At 48.1% G+C, this 21351-nt stretch overlaps 2 protein-coding genes across 2 annotated transcripts; both read right to left on the bottom strand.

Moving 5' to 3' along the window:
* Positions 1-854: 854 nt before the first annotated feature.
* Positions 855-19714, bottom strand: TXNDC12 (thioredoxin domain containing 12). The gene is made up of 7 exons (XM_074221452.1): positions 19539-19714; positions 17712-17772; positions 11672-11724; positions 10188-10261; positions 3390-3459; positions 2573-2656; positions 855-1581 (listed from the first exon to the last, which is right to left on the bottom strand). The coding sequence occupies exons 1-7, from the start codon at positions 19633-19635 to the stop codon at positions 1502-1504; spliced, it is 519 nt and encodes a 172-aa protein (XP_074077553.1). The 5' UTR covers positions 19636-19714; the 3' UTR covers positions 855-1501.
* KTI12 (KTI12 chromatin associated homolog) lies at positions 11732-14525 on the bottom strand. Its single transcript, XM_074221451.1, has one exon. It carries the CDS (start codon positions 14459-14461, stop codon positions 13523-13525), a length of 939 nt encoding a protein of 312 aa, XP_074077552.1. The 5' UTR covers positions 14462-14525; the 3' UTR covers positions 11732-13522.
* Positions 19715-21351: the final 1637 nt, after the last annotated feature.

Here is a 21351-nt window from a genome sequence, read left to right as displayed (position 1 = left end):
GGGTTGATTTGATCTCAATTTTCCTTATTATTAGTGATGAAGAGCCTTCTTTCTCATGAATAGTTTGCAATATATAATTAATAGAGCTTTGAGAACAGTTTGTTCAAATCCTCTGACCATTCTTTTGTCACTGAAAACCCTTCACTACCCCACTCTGGCCAACCCTTCCAGATTTTTGTGCCTTCAGAGTGCAAATAGGTCTTTTCATTGTTCCAGACACAAGACATTCCATCTCTCACCTCCCAGCCTTTACGTCAATTGTCTCCCCATGCCTGGAATACCTGGCCTCCTTCCCTTCTACTTCCTGGACTCCCTGGGGCTTGGCTCCTGTATCACCTCCTTCTTGGGCTCCCTTTTCTGGGCCCTCCCAACTACTCATGGATCTTATTAGAACCAGACCAGGGTTGTAACTCAATTCTGGGAGGCAAGTGAGCCCTGGGTTCTTAGGACTAAGGGATTTGGAGATACATGGGAGCTAGAGAACAAACTAAAGTGACCAGTTGAAGCCCTGAGAAATTTAATGATTTGTGAGTCACAGAGTCAAGAAATGAGAGGTGGGCTTTGAACCCTAGTACTCCAAACCCAATGTTTTCTACCCTATTGTTTCATCATTTTGTCCAACCCCAAAATGACCAGGCAGCCCCTCTAGGATTTTTCCAACACTTACATGTAACAGAAAAAACTAAAACAAAGTAAGGCTTTCCCAACAAGTGGTCATCCAATCTCCACCTGGAGATCTGCTAGGGAAAAGAAACTTCACTCTTTTGTGGCAACTTATACCACTTCTGGACAGTTCCAAAGTGGTCTTTACTCCTCCCCATAAACTCTTCAGATCTCAAACCAAACTAAAAATAACCAGTACTATTTCCTTTAAAGCATTATTTAAAAGTTTAATTAAACTACAAGTCATTTTCCAAATCCTAGTACAAAAATACAGTGTGATGAAATGGCTAGAATGGACCTATAGGAGGTGAGGAATCACTCAGACATTGATAATGGGGAAGGGGAGCTGATTCAAAGTTCACTTAATTCGTGGAAGAGATGGGAGGGAGGAAGGTCAAGGGCAGGGAACTGATATTCCCTGGTTTCCTGGTGAGGCCACAGCCACTGACCAACCTTCCAGGTTTCCTTCGGAAATGGAAATGGATGGACTGGTTTGGTTGAGGTCGATGTTCCTGCCCATGTGGAGGACAAGGAGAAGGAATGAGAAGCCAAGCATGAGTGGAGCGGGCCCATTCATAAGGCAATCTGATGCTCATTTCTCAGGCCAAACAGTCACTAGTAAATAGGTAAATTAGTGGAAGGGTGGGAGCGAAGGAAGGGAGGAATCACAGGGCATGCAACTGGATGGGAAAACTGGATTTTCTCAAGAGGACAGAACCCTTTCCCAGAAGGACAGGGCTTGCCTCCCAGTGCAAGCCACATCTCTTGGTGCTTTTTCCATGAGAAGATTCCTCTCCATTTTGATTTAGTGAAGGAAGGGGGTGAACTCCCAGCCCCATCACAGCTCATCTTCCAGATGTTTTTTTCTGAAGGAATCACCAGTCAGCTTTTCCTGGGCTTCCTTCATCCCTTCAACCACTGAAAAAAATCAAGAGAAAAATAAGATGTCAGAGAGAAGGGGAAAAAAAAGCCCAGTAGGGGTTCTGAAGGGGCAATCATGCTACTACCTTGTTAAACTTCCTTCTGACACTGCTTTAAGAAGAGCTGGTCCCAACAACAGTTCAATTCTTCTTGTATTTCTTCCCCTGCCTGCTCATTGTATCTTGAAATGCTTGTGTTTGTTGGGTCTGTCCACAAGCCCTTTGGGCATGATTTATGTATGATTCTCACAGATTGAGCAATTGCCATGTGCCAGGCCTCCCTCTAAGCATGGGGTGCACAAAGACAGGGAAGGGTGGTTCTGATGTAAGTAACAAGATCCATGTAGAGTAGAGGGGAGGTGATCTCTAACAAACCAACCCCCTTTGCATGTCTGGGAAGCTAGCTTTTGGAAGGATATTCTGATGGACCTGTTCAGTCAAACAGAGGCACAACCTCCCACAAAGCTGACTCAATTCTCCCTTCCTCCAGGTCTCCCCAGGGGCATCCCTGGATAAAGGTTTTCCCTGCCCTACTCTTGAGTCATCAGGTTGGTCATGGGCAGGGATAGGTAGTCCTCTTTCATTTTGGAGGGGCCAAATGCTGCCCCTATACCCTTCTCTTCTTCCCTGCACATCCCTATGGATCTTAAGCAACCTGGCTTTTCTTAAATACCTCGGATAAACACTTTCATCACCGGCTCTCTGACATCCGAGCAGGAGCCTGCCCCAGTCATTTAATGAAGGCTTTTGATAAAGGCAGAGATTAACCAATTAAATAGGAGTTTCACTAGTTTCAGATTTTGGTCATAAAAGATCTGTTGAATTTCCATCTCCCTGTCCCCTCTTCCCTGCACCATCTCCAGACCCCTGAGTCTAGACACATAGTAGGTCCTTTATAAAGGCTTCTTCCACTTTCTCCTTGCAGATCCTGACCCTGTTATGCCCTGGCCAAGCTGGGGAGCTGCAGCCCTGCCCCCCATTCCACCTACCCTGATCAGCGTTGATGTAGAAGTACTTGTAGCTGGGGTTTCCTTTCCCGTTGATGATTTCGGGGCGCACCTGGCCACTGGGATCTAAGATCCAAGGGGAAAAAAGTTCAATGTGATGACTGTCAATAATAATAATAATAATAATCACTCAACCTTCGAAAGAGAGCTGGATTCACAAGTGCTCTCCACAAATCTCATTTGATTCTTGCAACAAGTCTGGGAGGTAGATGTCAAAACCCGTTTTGTTTAGGCAGTGTTTACTGACTGATGATGATCTGCACTTGCAGGGTGTGTGACCTTGGACAGATCATGTCCCTTCTCTATAAAATGGGGGTAATTAATCTTGTTCAAACCACCTACAAAACAGCTATTAAAAAAAAGGCTTCAGAAGACTCAAAGAACAAAAATGAGCAGGAGACTGACTGTGTGTCATCATTCAATACCTTAAGAATCTAGAATTTTAGTTCTCACAGCAATATTTTCTGTGATTTGGGGGGGTCCCATGCTGCCACTGGGTAGGCAGTGGTCACTGCAGCTGACTACCTTTGGGGCTTATTCAGCAGCCAAGCAGCAGAGCACTGAGTCTGGTGTTCAAATCCAACCTCAGACACATTCATCTATGGTAACCATTAGTTACTATGGTAACCATTTAGTCACTTAACCTTTGCCTGCCTCAGGTTCCTCATGTATAAAATAGGAATAATCACCCTGACCTCCCCAGGTTCTTGGGAGCTCGGTGAAGCCTCTTCCCTTCCTCTCCTTCTTCCTACTATGCAGACTTTTATCCCCTTCTCCAGAGCACAAAGCAGGAGCTTACCCAGGAAAAGGATTCTTGGAATATAGCCACCATCGGGGCTGAAGGCTTCATCCTTGGGCTCCTCTTCATCCTGCGGACAACCAAGGTGGGATGACTCAGCTCCCTGAAGGTGGAGATCTGCGATTCCCACTCATGCCCCAAGGGCCCAGGCCTCTTCAGGCACCTTCCTCCCAGCAACTTCAGGAATCCTTTTGTCCTCATCTGACCCGGCCCCCCCCCCCCCCAAAAGACCTATGTCCTTGCTCAACTTTGGGTTAGTATGGCTCTTGGGAAAGTGTCAGAAAACCTGAGTTTAGGGGCGGCTAGGTGGCGCAGTGGATAGAGCAGAGGCCCTGGAGTCAGGAGTAACTGAGTTCAAATCTGACCTCAGACACTTAATAATTACCTAGCTGTGTGGCCTTGGGCAAGCCACTTAACCCTATTGCCTTGCAAAAAACCTAAAAACAAAAAAAAAAAAACCTGAGTTTAAATCACTGCCTCTGTCCCCATGAGAGTGGTGGTAGGGGTCAAGAGGTTAAGGGAGAAGAACAGCACCAGAATCCAAGTGCTTTCATAATCAGGAGGCAGGGTTCAAGAATCAGAGACCCTCCAAGTTAGGAAGGACCTCAAGGTCATCCAGTCCTGATTGTACAAATGGTCATTCACCCTTCCTGAAATCAAAACCAGTGCTTTCCCCACTCCAGCAGGTTGCCTCTACTGCCTAGCAGATAGAAATAGGTTTATTTTTGTTCTTTTGATAGAACGCCCAGAAGTCACCTCATAAATTTTGGTCAAGTTAGTCTGAAGGAGCCAGAGCTGCCATAGAGAGCCACGGGGGTAGCCAAGTAGAAACTGGGGAATGGATGACCAAGGTGGATGGAGAATAACTGAGCCATCAGAAACCATGACTAGGAACTAGGAGAAGCAGGAAGACTTTTATGGGAGAATACAAAAGTAAAGGAGCCATGAGAACAGTGCATACAGATGATAATAATGTGAATAAGAACGGGCCAGAGTGCTGAATGACAGAGAGCTTTGCCCACAGAAGTCATGAAAAGAAATCTGGTGATTACTGGTGGTACAGTCTATCCAATCCAGCACCCATTATGTACTAAAGGAAAAAACAATCCCAGTAGCTCACAGACTAAAGAGGGAATCAATAAGCAAAGTATTGTGTGCAAACAAGATACAGACAAAAGCGAAGTGCTTGGATCAAGGGCAAGTGGGAAGCGCTTCCAATGGAAGATAGGATTATTATTGTTCATTCTCATAGGACCAATGACACTTGTCTTGACTTACAAGTGAAATGGATTGAAGTGAAACAGGACCTTGCAAAGTCTCTCCTCCAGAATCACTGGAGCCCAGTGACCAGACTCAGATCATTACAACAGCAGATGAGGAGGATGCAATGGGAAACCTTGGTTTTCTTTTCTTTTCTTTTCTTTTCTTTTCTTTTCTTTTCTTTTCAGGTTTTTGCAAGGCAAATGGGGTTAAGTGGCTTGCCCAAGGCCACACAGCTAGGTAATTATTACCTGTCTGAGGTGGGATTTGAACTCAGGTATTCCTGACTCCAGGGCCAGTGCTTTATCCACCAAGCCACCTAGCTGCCCTGACCTTGGTCTTTTTAAGAAAAGTCATTTCCTGGTCTTAGGCCCATTCAGTAATTAAAGGTGAGGTGAGAATTGAGGCAAAAGAAGGCCTCACATGACTTCATAAAAGAATGAATCTGGATAAAACTTATAAGCTAAGGACTCTAAATTTTCAAGAAACAGAACCCACAGAGAGACCCAATGAGGCAGTTCTCCTACTCAAGGTAACCTGGAAAAAAGCAGAAAAACTCTGCTCCTCAGGGTTGCAGGGGTGGCTTGCCAGAGTGAAAGAACTTCAGCCTCCTGGGGGCAGCAGCAGGGGAGTTTCCTGAGCTACGCCCTGGAGAGCACCGGGCACAAAGTGGGGGAAGGGGGGCGCCTATGCCAGAGCACATGAGGCCCTGCCCAGATCCAGGAAACAGAAGCAGGCAGAGCGCATAAAGAGCCCCCAGGGCATAAGCCCATTGAACCCAGGGAGGGGAGTGAAGAGAGAGAGACTGCTGAGCTTTGTCCTCTGCCCCTGGAACAGGACGCTGGGGCTCTGACCACATTCAGATCCTGATTGCAGTCTAGGTCCCCCCATAGAACAGCAGGCCCCCCCCACCTCAGGCCTGTAGCAGAGGGGGGTGCATATGGTCATTCACAGACCAGGAAGGAGGACAGAGCCTCACACACGGAGACCCTTGTGGGAGTGTCCCAAAAGCTCAGGAAGCACTCCAAAACCAGGCTCAGGCTGGGAAAATGAGCAAGCAGAGAAACAAGAGGAACACCATTGAGAAATATTTTGCATATGAGCCCAAGAAGGATCAAAATACTCAGTCTGAAGTTGAGGAAGCAAAAGCTCCTGCATCTAAAGACTCCAAGAAAAACAGAAATTTGGCTCAGGCTATGACAGAGCTCAAAAAAGACCTTGAAAATCAAATGAGGGAGTTAGAAGAAAAACTGGGAAAAGAAATGAGATACAGGAAAAACATGAAAATGAAGTCAGCAGCCTAGTCGAGGAAATCCAAAAAAATGCTGAAGAAAATAGCATACTAAAAAACAGCTTAGGTCAAATGGATAAAACAGTTCAAAGTTATTGAGAAGAATGCTTTAAAAAGCAAAATTGGCCAGATGGAAAAAGAGATAAGAAAACTCTCTGAGGAGAACAAATCCTTCAGACAAAGAACAGAACTCAGGGGATTGATGAATTTACGAGAAATCAGGACTCAATACTTCAAAACCAAAAGAATGAAAAATTAGAAGAAAATGTGAACTATCTCATTGAAAAACTAACTGATATGGAAAACAGACTTAGGAAAGATAATTTAAAAATTATTGGAATACCTGAAAGTCATGATCAGGAAAAGAGTCTTGACATCATTTTCAAAGAATTACTACAGGAAAATTGCCCTGATATTCTAGAAGCAGAGGGCAAAATAGAAATGGAGAGAATCCACCCTTTCTCCCCAAGAAAGAGATCCCAAAAAACAACCCCTAGGAATATTATAGCCAAATTCCAGAACTCCCAAGTCAAAGAGAAAATATTACAAGCAGCCAGAAGGACATAGTTCAAATATCATGGAGCTGCAGTCAGGATCACACAGGACTTAGCAGCAACTACATTGGAAGCTTGTAGGGCTTGGAATATAATATACTGGAAGGCAAAAGAGCTTAGAATGCAATTGAGAATCAACTACCCAGCAAAAATGAATGTCCTCTTTGAGGGAAAAAGATGGGCTTTCAATGAACCGGGGGAATTTCAAAAGTTCCTGTTGGAATGGCCAGAACTGTCCAGAAGGTTTGAGCATGGAGATTGGAGGAGAGGGGGAAAATATGAGGGACTTGATGATGAACTACATGTATTCCTGCATAGAAAAATGACACTGATAATACTTATATAAACCTTCTCAGTTAATAGAGCAGGTAAAGGGAGCTTTTATAGTTGAAACACAGGAGAAAGCTGAATGTGAAGATAAAATATGGTATAAAAATGGAGTCAATAGAAAAAAGAGAAATGTAATGGGAGAAAGAAAAAGGAGAGGGGGAATAGGCCAAGATATTTCATATAGTAAGATTTTTCTTTATTACAATGAGCTATTGCAATGTTATGGAAGGGGGGAAGGCAAGGGGGAACAAGGGAATCTTCGCTCTCATTAGAGGTGGCTAGGAGAGGAAACAGCATATATACTCAATGGGGTATAGGCATCTGGAGTAAGAAGGAGGGGGGGGGAGCAGGGGAAAGGGGTGGGGATGTGAATAAAGGAGGAGAGGATGGACCATGGGGGGAGAGTGGTCAGATATAACACATTTCCTTTTTTACTTCTTGCAAGGGGCTGGGATTGGAAGGCCTGTCCGGGACCATAGGGCCAGGTGGATGCTGGGCCTAAGGGGTGGTATGGGGGCTCAGGGCCTCTTGACCCCAGAGCCAGGGATCTGTCTGCTGCGCCACTCAGATACCCTACAGCAGAGTCAGAATGAAAGGAGAGAGAAAATATAGTACACGGTAGTGGAGAAATATGAAAGGAGGAAGTTGCGATCAGCAATGGCAATGGTAGAAAAATATGGAAGTAACTTTTGTGATGGACTTATCATAAAGAATGTGATCCACCCACGACAGTTGTTGGTGTTGGAACAAAGACTCAAGTACATTTTTTATTATTATTATTTTTTGGGGGGGTGCAGGGCAAATGGGGCTGGGTGGCCTGCCTGGGGCCACATAGCAGGGTGATCGTTGGATATCTGAGGCCACATTTGGACCCGGGTGCTCCTGGCTCAAGGGCCAATGCTCTGTCTGCCACCCAGCCACCCCTACTATTATTACTATTTTATTTTATTTTGGGTCTTTTTTTCCCTTTTTTTTTGGTTTTTGCAGGGCAGTGAGGTTTGGGTGGCTTGCATGTCACACAGCTCGGTGATTGTTAGGTGTACGGGGCTGGATGTGGGCTTGGGTGCTCATGGCTCCAGGGCTGGTGCTCTGTCCATTGCACCACCTGGCCATACCTACAATTATTACTATTATTATTTTTTTAATTTTAATTTTTTTCTCTCCCCTTTATTGCTCAAGCGAGTCTACATTTATGGGGGGAGGGGGTATTTTGTTTACTCTTAAACAAGAATATTTTTTTAATGTATAAAAAACATTATTGGTACAAAATGAGAATAAATATTAAATAAATAAAATAAAATACAAAGCAAAAAAAAAAAAAAGAATGAATCTGAGAGGGGAAGGACCCTCAGAGTTTGTGGTCAAAACAGAAAGAAGCACTATTTAGATTCACTCCGAACCCAGGCAAGGAGTAAATGAGGCTTGGGCTGGGACCCAAAATTGACCACTCAACGAAAGAGTGATTTGGGTTCAAAGGCAGAGTCAAATAGTTCTATTTGTATCAGAAGAACTTTAACAAGGCTTAGTTTTTCAGAGCTCAGTTTCAAGAAATCATAAATGGAAACTCCATGAGACAAAAGAGTTAATTGTCCCAGTTTCTCAAAAAGAAAAAAAAAAATAGAATAAATCAATAGGGGCCAAGACACTCAAGAGAAGAAGACAGGGTAGAGTCGAACTGGTTCACCATGGAGTCAAGATAGGGAGGAAAAGTATGGCTAGTTCAGGAGTGCTAGCCTAAAGAGAACTGGGGTTAAAGGATTAGAAGACATAGTGAGGATAAGAACAGGGTTTGGACTTGCAAGACAAGAGGGAGAGGTAGAAAGGCAATAGACTGTCATTAGATCAATGAATTTCAGAGTTCAAAAACATGGAAATGGAACATCTGTGAACAATGGCAAGATCAAGGGTAGGACCATCTCTGTATGGGGCTAAGAAGTGGAGGAGTATGATATGGGACATGCAAGCTGCAGATGAAGATGTTTGAAGAAATGGCAATCTATATTTTGAAGTCCCCTAATATGAGGGCAGGTGCTAGGTAGGAGAGAAAGACTGTAAGTAAAATACTGAATTCATCAAGAAAGGAAGGTAAAGGTCCTGGAGTCAATAGACAATAGCTACACATAATGTCTAGTCATGCCAAAAAAGTTTAGAACCAGACCTCCAGAATGACTAAATTGTGCCTACTCTTTGACCTAGAGACAATACTACTAGGCCAAAACTCCACTAAGATCAAAAAAGAGAAAAATGATCCATACGTATATAAATATTTATAGCAGTAAACAGGAGATTGAGGGTGGATCCAGCCTAATCAAATGATGGCATGTGAATCTAATGGAATATTACTGTACTAATAAGGAATGATGAAAGGGATAGTTTCAGAGAACTCTCAGAAGACATTCATGAAATGAAGCCAAGTGAACAGAACTGAAAGAAAAACCATGAATAATAACAGTATTGTAAAGACAAACAACTATGATAGATTTAAGAAGTCTGGGCAATATGATTCCAGAGGACAGCTACTAAAGCATGCTACTCACCTCCTGACAGAGGTGGGATGGGCTCAGGCTACTGAAGGAAACATATTTTGGGGACATGGCCACTGAAAGATTTTTTTTAATTATATAGATTTGTTACAAGGGTTTTGTCTTTTCTTTTAATGCAGGAGAGAAAAAAATAGATTTTTGTTAAATGAGGTTCGATAAATAATATGTTATGGGGGACAGCTAGATGGCACAGTGGATAGAGTACTGGCCCTGGAGTCAGGAGGACCTGAGTCCAAATCTGATCTCTGATGCTTGATATTTTCTAGCTGTGACCTTGGGCAAGTGACTTAACCCCACTGACTCACAAAAATCCAAAAAAAAACCCCAACCCCATTATGTCAGACTCTTGGTGGTCTTGGTCAATTCTGAAAAACTCTCCTCTCTCTTTTTTATATTTCATTATAAAGTGTAGATTTCTCGGAGGGAAAAGAGAAAATGATATAATGGGAAACAGGTAATAAGGGAAAAATGTCAAAAAATATTAATAGTAAGAACCTACCTCCAGTTCAAAAAGTAGTTTATATGTATGTGTAAACACATCTCCTAGGAATAGTGGCCTCAAAATATGACTATGACAAATATTTATCCCAGGGCATCCAGGCTGGGCCACAAGGATTGAACTTGATGGCCTCTGAGATCTTCCAATGAATGAAAAAGCATTTAATAGGCACTTACTGTCTGCTAGGTCCCATACTCAGCACCAACTTGATACTCTTTGATTTAGAGCAAGTCAAGGGGGAACACTTGTTGACACTCACATGCTAAGCTCTGCCTTAGTCCCTTTACTCCCAAATTGACAGGGGACCTCCTCCAACCTTACCTCAAGATTGACCATAATAAAATTGTGGGCAAGTTCTGAGATCTCCTTGGACTCCGCAAACAAGGGCTTTAAGGCTGATTTAAAAAAAAAAAAAAAGAACAAAATGATTTAAAAGAAGATGCGTCTTCACCTAATGTAAACCTGTACCCTGCCCGCCAGGAGAGGGCTTCTTCGTCGTCATTTCACCCCTTTCTATATTGATTTCAGGGTTACAAAGGCACGCTCCTTGTTACAAATAAAACTGAGCAACTATTATATACAAACACAGTATTCGTCAAGGGCTTTGCAAACCATAAAGTACTATAGAAGTGATGATAATAGCGATGATGATGATGACAACCATCACCCCCATTTTACAGATGGGAAGGTAGAGGTCTGGACATCACATAAGTAACAAGCACCTCAGGCAGAAATTCAGTCTAGTCTGAGCCCAATACCTAGCTCTAGAGGACCCTAGCTCTAGAACCAAAAGGCCACCCAGTCCAATCCCCTCATTTTATACATGAGGAGACTGAGTCGCAGAATAAAGAGCCAAGCCAGGATGCCAGCCCAGGTCTTCATACCACATTGCTTCTCAAAATATCCAGGTGGCCTCTCAAGCAGTGGGGGGTTCAATCAGAAAGACTCAAGTTCAGATCTTGCCTTGGACTTCTATTTGTAGGACCCTGCTACCCCAGGTCCCTCTCAGCTCTCTATTTGTGATCCTAAGTCAGGAAGCTAGTGGTGACTGATGATTGGATAGAGCCAGAAGTTCTAGATTCAGGCTCCCTTTGGACATGTGGTCCATGCCCCTCCCACCTCTGTGGCACTCCAGGTCCTCCCCATTCCCCTCAGCCCCTTCTGCCATGAAGCTTCAATGCCCTCTCCATCCTTCCCTGACCTCTGAAAACTGGGTCTCCTGAAGCATGGCCCTGTGTCCACAAGGAGCACTACTGGACAGCCTCTACACCATGAAAGCAGTTATAAAAACTTACTAGGTACAAGGTTGTATGCATTGATGGAAATGACCAGGCTTTGCCCTCATGGAGCTTACAGTCTCATGAGTGGGATAAGCATCATACACAGACATGACTCAGGACATGAGCCAGAATGGGATCTGTGAGGAGGAGATTCTGGAAGAGGGAAAAGTCAGGAAGGCCCTGTGGTCTCCCAGCAGTCTCTCTTCTATGTCAAGCTGCCTCTGAAGGTGTCAGGGGAAGCTCAAGTGCTGACTTTATAGATGAGGAAATGGGGGCTCAGTGGGGTCACTTAGCTTACCCTGGGACACACAAGTAGTAAAAGACAGAGGCAGGATTCAAACCCAGGTCCCAACACCAAACCCTGAGCTGTTTCAGTCAACTTCCTGAGGATAGGGACAATGTTCTAACTTTCTCCTGTGCCCCCAGATCACCATGCATACTAACATCAGAAAGTAACAAGAAATCCTTCTGTAGGAAGGGAGCACGTCTCCTTCAGAGACGCTGGAATCCCTGGCACATACATACCTTTGCAAGCACCGCACCAGGACTTATGGATGATGACCATCAGGGGCAGCCCACTTAGAAAACAAAATAAGCAAAGAGTCAGTAGGCTCAGGAAGAATGAGGAAGGGAAAACCTCCCTCTCCTCACTAGGGGTGGAGGACTAGGGAAAGGGAGTAAGGCCTATGCCATTGTTGTACCCAAAAAGCAAGACAGAGACCAAGCTACTGGGATTGGGAGATTTATTACCTGACTGTGTGGGGTTACATCTCAAATCACACAGCCCCAAATGTTCAGAGAACAAAGTTTTTATAGTATTTGGGTGTGTGTGTGTGTGGGGGGGGGTCTTGTGAGCAAGGATACAGAAGCAGAGATAGCAATTAGACATATAGCGTTTCCTGTGACATAGGGAGTCAAGTGAAGTTTACTATCCCATCGTTCCAGCTGCATCTGGGGAAAGGGGAGGCAGTTTTGGGAGGAAGCAGGAATTTTGCAGATACGGAAAAAAGGAGGTTAACAAAAGCATTTTGAGTCTCAGACAAATTTATGATATATTTTGCGACCCCAGTGTCAACCATTTGGGTCCTGTCAGAATATTCTCAAACCCAAAGGCACCTAACCAAAGTTATAATTCCACCAACTCTACTAGGCAGCGTTGTTCAAAGGGGAGATGGGAGAATAACAGCAACATGGTGAGTTGATCAACCTTAAGGGAAGTGGCTCCTCTCAGCAGTTCAGAGAGCTAGGACAACCTGGGGAGACCTGCTAAGAACAATGCTATCCCCCCATCCAGAGGAAGAAAACCAAAACAAAAACCTTCAGAATCTGATGAACACTACATTCAGTTTTTAAAAAATTTCTCTCATGTATTTATTTCCCTTAATCCTAATTCCTCATACCAAAAATGATCAATCTGTAAACATGTTTAACACAACTGTGTATGGACAACACTCATCTGCCACTGAGGAGAGGAGGTTGGGGAGAAAGGGTGGGGGAGGAAATTATGTAACTTAAAAATATACATATGCATATGGATGAATGTTGAAAAACTTTTATAACATGTATTTGGAAAAATAAAATACCAATTAAAAAAAAGAAATGGGAGGTGGGCTCCTTTTCCCTTTATTTGGAGGTGTTCAAGTCAAGGATGGAGGACCACTCAGTTGGGGTACTTTTGACAGAATGAAGAAAAAGATATTTATTTACCACTTGGGTTGGCAGCCTTGTGCCAGTTCTTCCGTCTCAAAGAACTCAAACCTGGGGGCTAGGGGCGAGTTGTAGGACAGATGGGAAGGCAAGGTTAGGGTCTAAGCCACAGTGCACACACAGATGTCCAAGACTTTCTGGCTATCATCTCCTTTATTTCAAGACTAATCACAGAATACAGCACATAATTCTATAGACTGTTAACAATACTGAGAAACTTTTCCTTTCTAGTCCTAAATCTATGATCCTAGTAGTATTAGCAATGAATGACTCCAATTTTTAAAAACCCCTCAAAAATCTCATTTTTATTTTTCACAGGATGTTGTCCATTTTAAGCCTTCTCTAAAATTGTCTCTTTGAGAAAGGAAGTTCAGTGTCCAAAACGTCTCCACTTCCAAAAAGAATACAAGTGCAGCGGGTGGCTGGGTGGTGCAATGGATAGAACACCAGCCCTGGAGTCAGGAGTACTTGAGTTCAAATCCTACCTCAGACACTTAATGATTACCTAGCTGTGTGGCCTTGAGCAAGCCACTCGACCCCATTTGCCTTGCAACCCCCCCCCCAAAAAAGAATATAAGTGCGACGCCGCTGCTGTCCACCTAAAGCCCCGTTCTCTGGGGAGCTCTGGCAGCTGCCACAGGCTCTGGGCCCCCCGGGCCCCCTCCCCGCTCAGCGGAGGCTCTGGCCTAGGTACTGCAGGAACATGTTGGCCAGCTGGGGCAGGTTCTCCTTGTTGGGGTGCATCTTGGTGTAGAAGATGAACTGGCGCCTGAGGCGGCTCAGCTCGGCCAGGGTGAGGGGGCGAGTGAACAGCAGCTTCTCCTTGGTCCCGGGCAGGGTCAACAAGTCCCCCGGGACGGCCGTTTTCTGCGCCTCCATCAGGGCCGCCAGAACCTGGCTGGTGACCTGGTCCAGCTGGTGCAGGAAGTTGGTGGACGCCAGCGGCTGGGCCTGCGTGGCCTGGTGGGGCGCCGGCACCTGGCTCTCAAACAGGGCGGCCCGGATCTGGGCCAGGGGCAGGGGCTCCTCCAGGCCCACCACGGTGAAGAGGGGCCGGTCCCAGCGATTCCTCGAGTCGGGGGCCTCGAACCGCTGGGCCAGCGCGTCCAAGAGGTCTGGGGGGAAGCCAAGGTCCGGCCCGGGCTCCGGGGGCTCTGCCGCTGGGGCCCTCGGGGCCCCACGCTCTTCGGGGTCCTCTGAACTCGGGCTCCCCTCCGGTGTCCCGGCCGGGGGCTCCGGCTCCGGCTCGTCGGGGCCCGGCGGCCGCGGCTTCAGGCAGTAGAGCAGGCAGAGCGGGGTGCGCGCCGCCCGGGCCAGGCAGTACAGCTCGTAGCGGAAGCCTTTGATGTAGTTGAGCGAGTCGAGGAGGACGACGGCGCGGCGGCCCAGGCCGCGCTCCACCGAGGCCCTGAGCGCGGCGCGCAGCGCCTTCTCGCGGGCCGGGTCGGAGTAGGCCTCGCCCAGCGCGGCCGGCCCGCCGGCCCCGAGCACGTCGGCATCGCGCACCACCGTCACGGGCCGACCCTCGGCTTCCAGCGCCCCGCGGAGCTCGTCGGCGCGCCGGCTGCGCCCGCTGTCCGGGAGCCCGCACAGCACCAGCAGCGGCATGACGGCCCGCGAGACCGCTTCCGGGGCGCCCGGCCAGGGCCGCCGGAAGCGCTCCCGAGACTTCCGCCCCCGGCCCGGCCAATCAGCGCGCAGCCGCCCCAGCCTATCGGCACGTCACCCGGAGGGGCCGGGCCGGGCCGGGCCGGACGGGGGGGGGGGGGGGGGGGGGGGGGGGGGGGGAGAGCGGAAAGTTGCTGCGGTAACGGAGGGCGGGGCGCCGAAGCAGTCACGTGGCTCTGAAGGGAGGGAGGGGAGGAGGAGCCCCGAGGGCGGCGGCCCAAAGGGTCCTGGCGGCGGTGAGGGGTCGGAGGGCCGCCCTCCCTCCTGGACAGATGGGGAAACTGAGGCTCGCCCCCTGGAGCCAGGCCGGCGCTGAAACCTCTCCACTCCGCCCCCACTGCCAGCCGCCCCGGCCCCGGGCAGTCATGCCCAGGGCCGCCCCCTCCCGCCGCGCCAGGACCGGCCACGAGAGCTCTGGCGGGACTGGAACTCCAGCGGGTCCCACCGCCCGGACTGCCCCCGGAGGGTTCCTGCACTTTGTGACCCGGCCCTGGGCACCTCCGGCCAGCAGCACCCTCCGGCCAGCAGCATCCTCCGGCCAGCAGCACCCTCCGGCCTGCAAGGCTGGTCTGGCCGATTAGAAACAAGCACAACAAAGCACGCACAGCCCCTGGGGCGGTGTGGACCCCCTGGGGCGGTGTGGACCCCCTGGGGCGGTGTAGCGGGGCCCCTGCTGCCTTTACTTTAGGGTTCTCCGGAGGAGTGTCCCTGACGTCATCAGATGGTTCAACGCGGTCGGCAACTGATCTGATGCCATCAGTGAGAATGGCTTCAGATAAGGAGCTGGGTCTGGGCTTGGCCGCTGTACCTTAAGGATCAGGCCACTGACGCCGGCCGAGCCCTTCCATCCAGGCCGCCTCCATGACCATGGGAATTGCTTTTCTCTGAATCCTCAGTTCTCCACATACACTCACGTGCCTTCCCACTCCTGCATGGGACCACTAAACAGCATAAACAGGCCACTAAACTTTCTTCTTTTTTGGTTCAAGATCTGGGTGGTGATGTTAGGACTTAAGGAGTCAGAGATAAAGCTTCAAAGACTCTTAAGGAAGATGAAGTCTCCCTCTGGATACCTTCTCAAGACCCTAAGATAGGGGAAGGGTTTAGTTCCCAAACAGAGCCTTCCAGCCCTTCGCTGTTCCCAGAAGAAGGGTTTTAGCAGGGATCTGGCCCCTCCTACGTTCTTTTCAAGATTAGAGCGTCCAGAGGTTCTCCAGGTCCATCTCTGGAGGATGAGCAAACACTCTCCTCATACTAGGTACTCCTTCTTCTGCAGATAGGAGATAAGGATGGATTCTGGAGGAATTCCTAACCAGGGGGTGGAATTAAGAGGTTATCTTTTATCAAAATGAATTCTTCATAAAGGATTATAGACTTGCAAGAGGCCAGAACTGAAAAGGGCCTTTGGAGCCACCTAATCTGATCACGCCTAACAAGTATTCCTGCTATGACATCCCATGAACATGCTCTTTGGGAATATTCAGTAAAGAGCTTGTTACCTGTCCTCTAGTAGACACTTGGAGCTCTGTTAGAAGGATTTTCTTTAATCTGTTTCCCCAAACCCATGGGACCAAACAGAACAGGGCTAATCCCCTTTTTTATCAAATATCCCTTCTTAATTATACCTTAAAAAACTCTTCTGACCCCCACATGTCTTTTCTTCAGGCTAATACTCCCAATGCCTGAGACTTACGGTTTGGTCTCCAGGCTCCTCCCCATCCTCATAATTATTTTCTGGGTGCTCTCTAGATTGCCAGTGTCTTCCTAGAGGGTGGCCCCCAGAACTCAACACAAAGCTCCAACTAAGTCTAACAAAGTCTAACAGGAGGTCCGATGCCTTCCTGATCCTGGACCCTGGGCATTTCTCCATGCAGCCCCAGATTGCCTTTACTTTCTTGGCCTGAAAGTCTCTGCGCCAAAAAAGGCCTGCTGTTAATATGACCCGAGACTAACAACAATAATAATAGCTAGTATTTTTAGGGTACCTGTTATATGTGCCAGCGCTGTACTAAGAGCTTTACAAATAGCATCTGGTTTGGTTGTCACAATTACCTAAAATAGCATAACTAGTAGACCCCATTTAACAGGGGAAACCAAGGCAGAGATCAAGTGACTTGCCCAGAATCAAACAGCTAGTAAGTGTAGGAAGCTGAATTTGAACGCAGTCCTTCCTGACTTCAGGTCCAAGTGCTCTATCCACTATACCACCTAGCTGCCTTTCAATTGAAAGCCTAATCACAGAAGATAAAAAGAACAAAATATTGCCTCTAGTTTATACTGTATAAACTTAACTGATTTTATGTTTTATTTTGAGTCAGTTTTTCCTATGAAGTTACTTTACAGTTACAAGTTAACTTGTTATCTCCAAAAAATTTATTTTCGGTTCTTGACTGTCCTATAATTGGGGAGGATCTTATCCCCCTACAAATCCTTCTAGACACCCGATTGTTGCTAACTCTGGACCTCTATTAAGGTCAGTGAGATGCTGATAGTCCCCATAAAACAATGAACAATCTCTGACTGTCAGAGAGGGGTGGTCACTGACCTCACAGTCAAGGGGTCCCCAGCCCCACGATGCTCTATCTATCCTCTATCCAATAATATTGTCTTTCCCATCTACCCAACTCTTTACCTCTCAGAACTATATGAAGACCTACCTCAGTGGTCTGTGGTCATTGAGAAGTCATTAACCCAATTTATTGGTTACTGCTCTCCTAGCTACCAAATGGATCATGCTCAGATTCTCTCTCAGTGTACCTGAACTAAGGTAACACAGGATCTATAGTCTTTGCTTCCCTCCCCTCCAGTCTTCTCATGGTCACCCCTTCCTGACTCCCCTAGGGTCCATGCTGACCAGTTTAGTCTAGTTGAGAAGTCTTGAGCCATCATTCAACTCCATCCTCTGCTTTCTAGTTGGGCCTCAGACCCCTTCCTGAAATCTAGGTCAGAGGAGTCATCAATCTGGAGCCAGGAAGGACCTCTTGGCCACATGACCCCTTTCATCTTACAGACTAGGAAATTGAAGTCCAGGGAAGCAATCTGCCCAAGGTCATGCCTGCAGCAAGCATCAGACACAGAATTGGAACCCAGATTCTCCAAGTGGAGCCAGAAATCTTTCCACGCCCCCCCCATTCCTCTAGAATGTGGGTCCTTGGTTTCCAATAAAATCACCTATAGTGATTGCACCTACCTGGCAGCTGCCTCTTTCTTTCCATCTTCTAGTGTTCTCCAGTGAATATGATCCCCAAAACCTAGAAAGACAAAAGCTCAAGATAAACTTTTCCATCATGAAAAGGCTGACAATGAAACAATTATGGGGGTCTAAAAGTGCCCCATGATACCCTCTTGTTACTGGGGAGGCAGATTTATTGCTGTTTCTTCATGGGCAAGGACATTAAGGCTCACAACAGTAATAGGCAAGGTCACAGAGCCTGGAGGCTGGGGGGAGAGCCTGGACTGACATTGGGTTCAAGTGTTCATGGTGGAGAACATGAAGAAAAGGAGGGCAAGCCAGGCAAAGGCAGGCCTCAAGTCTATGGTCTCAGAGGACCAGCTGGAGGAATCATGTAGCCTGCAGATGAGAAAACTAGTGATAGAAGGGCAGGGATAGCTGTCCTCAAGTATCCAAAGGGTTATCATGTGGAGGATGGATTAGATTTTTTTTTCCTATCTAAGCCAGAAGCAATGGGGCATTTTGCAAAACTGTAAGAGGCAGGTTCAGGTTTATTTGAAGAACATGCTAATCATAAGTGCCATTCCAGAATGCAATGGGCTCCCCATTTCTAGAGGTCCTCAAACAGGGCATGTAGAGAAAAGTCCTTGATCTGGGACAAGATGGACTATGAGGCTCCCAAGGGTCTTCCCTGCTCAGAGAAGCTGTGACAATCCCCAACCCCATCCTTTCGGTTTTCAAGCTGAAAACTCCTTCATGGGGATGTAGAGGAAAGCAATTTCACACTAGTCTCAGCCTTCTTGGAGCTAGCCAAGGTGACTGGATGACTGAGCGAGACCCTTCTGTCTCTGTAAGCTCTGCCCAGCAAAATCCCTGGCACATTGTGGTACCTGTACTGTTGGCTGAGTTTTCTCTGCCATTGTTGGTCTTTATTAAAGTATAAAAGCAAGACTAAAACTAACCTCAGATTTTGGGGATATCCCAGAGGAAAGTCAGCTATTATTATTAAAATGAATAAAGTAATACTGCAATTGTGCACACTCTGCCCCCCCCCCTTTGTTTAAAGAGTAGCTTATTTGGGACAGCGGTGGTTAGGGCCCAGGTCCTAGAGGCAGGAGGACTTAGTTTCAAATCTAGCTTCAGACACTTGATACTTACTAGCTGTGTGACCCTGGCCAAGTCGCTTAACCCCATTGCCTTGCCAAAAAGAGCAGATTATATGTAATCATCCTAACTGCCATGATCCCACCTGACTCGGTCTCAAAAAGTCCCAAAGAAAAGCTAGCCAGCTGTCTCCCCAAAACAAAGAGTTGCACTAGGTGAGGCTGGAGGGCCCTTCCGGCTCTCGGGGTTGTGGGGATCCTCTCCCCTCTTTGCTTGGGGCAGCCCCGGGGCCAGGACCCCACGGAGGTGGTCCGGTCCTGCCAGTCCCAGGAGGAGTCAGGCCTGCCTCGCTGCCCACGTGGAAGCTCCGGGGAAGCCTCCAGCCGAGCGTCCCGCCCAGTGACCCGACCTAGGGCCCTGGAGGAGTCAATCCTGTCCTCGGAGCCCCCCACCAGATGCCAGCCTGGCCCATGGGCGAGGACCCCGCATCCTGTGGGAACACACAATAAGAACCCTGACTTCTAGGATATATGGAGCCCACTGTGCAGCCGGGGAAACTGAGGCAGACGGGGGCCACGAGACTGGGGGTTGGGGTGGTCCAGCAAGCACGAGACCCGGAAGCTGGAGGGAGGGTCCCAAGCCCGCGAGGGGCGGGGCCGGGGGCCCAGGAGGAGATGGGGAAGGGGTGCCGGGGGTGCAGGGGTTCCAGCAGGAGGCTGGGGGGCTGGAGAACAGTCTGACCCTTTCCGAGCCCTCGCTCCGCGGAGGCGGCGGCGGCGCCCAGCAGCAGGCAGCAGCAGCAGCAGCTCAGGACGAGGGGCGCGAGCGGGGGGCTCATGGCTGGGCCCGGGGCGCGCGGCCTCCTCCTCCCCTCCTCCCCTCCCCCTCCGCGCTCTCCCGCTACTCTCCAGCGAAGGAAGTGAAGTCGGACGGATGTGGGCGGGGCCGAGGCTCGGCGCTTAAAGGCGCAGAGCCGGGGGGCGGGGCCTGCGCTCGGGGGCGGGGCCACTCGGGGGCGGAGCCTGGGCTGGGGGGGAGCGGGGTGGAGCGCTCGGCACGTGCCTCGGGCCTCCGGCTCAGGCTCCGCCCCGGCGGCCTCTCCCCCTCCCGGAGCGCCTGCGCGCATGCGCGGACAGAAAACTGCCCCCCTCGGCCTCCGCGTCCACTTCCTCGCCACCTCTGCCCTCGAGGCCCGGGAGGCGGGGTTGGGAGGGGACTGGGCGCCCAGAGAGTGGCCCGAAGGCTTCCTCCTCCTCCCCTCCGGGCCGGCCTGGGCCAGGACCCCCGGGCTCTTCTTTGTTCTAAGTTTATTTTTTAGTATTTAATCATTTTTGGAACTTTGCATTGCAAATTCTCTCCCTGCCTCCCTCCCCACCCCCACGGCCCCACGGAGATGGCAGAGTGAGAGCTGGCGCCCGTGGGGAGTCACGTGACAACCCTGTGGGCAAGGACAAGAGAAGCCCGGAGAAGCGAGGGGGGCGGGGCCGGGGAGGAAGCCAGCTCCGACACCCTCCGCCCTTTCTCCGGGCATTGAGTGTTTTCTGTCAGAGGGGCGGCTCGGTGGTGCCCTGGACAGAGCACCGGCCCTGGAGTCCGGAGGACCTGAGTTCAAGTGCGGGCTCAGACACTTAATAATGACCTGGCTGTGTGGCCTTGGGCAAGCCACTTAACCCCATTGCCTTGCAAAAACCTAAAAACAAATAGTTGTCTTGGGTCTCTATACTGCTGTTACTTTGTGTGTAAAACATTTCACTTTGCCTCAGCTCATTTGAGTCTTTCCAGGCTTTTCAGAGAGTATCCAGCTCATCATTTTTTGTTGCTAAATAGTATTCTATCACAATCACATACCATTTTTCTGCCACTCACCAGTTGATGGGTATCCCCTGAGTTTTCAATTCTTTGCCCACAGAAAAGAGCTGCTATAAATATTTGTGTGTTTGTGTATGTGTATATAAATATAGCCCTTTCCTCCTTTGTTCCTCAATTTTGAGTTAGTGACTAGTAGTGACATTGCTAGGTCAAAGGGTACGTCCAGTTTTGTTGCCCTTTGGGTGTAATTCCAAATTGCTCTCCAGCATGGTTGAATCAGTTCACAACTCCACTAACAATGCATTAATGGGAGATCTGGTTTTTTTATTCCATCTCAGCTACTTCCTAGGATAAGTTATTTTTCTTGGGTTTTTCTGAACATTGGTTTCCTCTTCTGTATGTCTGTTGAGTTGAATTGACTCGTATTTTGGATTTGGGGGAATGAGCTGGGCTATTTTTGTTATAGATCACTTGTTAGAAATGAGTGGGTGATCAGATTCTCCTGTCTGTTTTCCCCATTCTTTAGAAATAAGTATTTTCTTAATGAGTGATTTTGTGGGGTCAGCAATCACATCAAAGAAAATGACATCCAGAGTTCTACCTGCAGATAGAAACTACTCAGACTCTATGGCCAAGTACGACTCAGAAGAGGAAGGGGTTCTAATGAACTGGAGTTGTGGAGACAATTCAGTTCTGAGGATTTTTTTTTTTGCAAAGAAGGCAATGGGGTTAAGCGGCTTGCCCA

The sequence above is a fragment of the Macrotis lagotis genome, chromosome 2, assembly GCF_037893015.1.
Source record: "Macrotis lagotis isolate mMagLag1 chromosome 2, bilby.v1.9.chrom.fasta, whole genome shotgun sequence".
Lineage (NCBI taxonomy): Eukaryota > Metazoa > Chordata > Mammalia > Peramelemorphia > Peramelidae > Macrotis > Macrotis lagotis.
Note: the sequence above shows the minus strand (reverse complement) of the source record. Positions and strands in the feature narration are given on the sequence as shown.

Bases quoted from the DNA above. Each gene is read 5' to 3' on its own strand.
- KTI12 (XM_074221451.1), bottom strand. From the start codon at position 14,461: ATGCCGCTGCTGGTGCTGTGCGGGCTCCCGGACAGCGGGCGCAGCCGG.
- TXNDC12 (XM_074221452.1), bottom strand. From the start codon at position 19,635: ATGAGCCCCCCGCTCGCGCCCCTCGTCCTGAGCTGCTGCTGCTGCTGC. The intron at 17,773-19,538 runs GTCAGACTGTTC...TTGTCTTTCTAG, and splicing joins GGAGCGAGGGCTCGGAAAGG to GTTTTGGGGATCATATTCAC. The intron at 10,262-11,671 runs GTATGTATGTGC...TTTTTAAATCAG, and splicing joins CTGGTGCGGTGCTTGCAAAG to CCTTAAAGCCCTTGTTTGCG.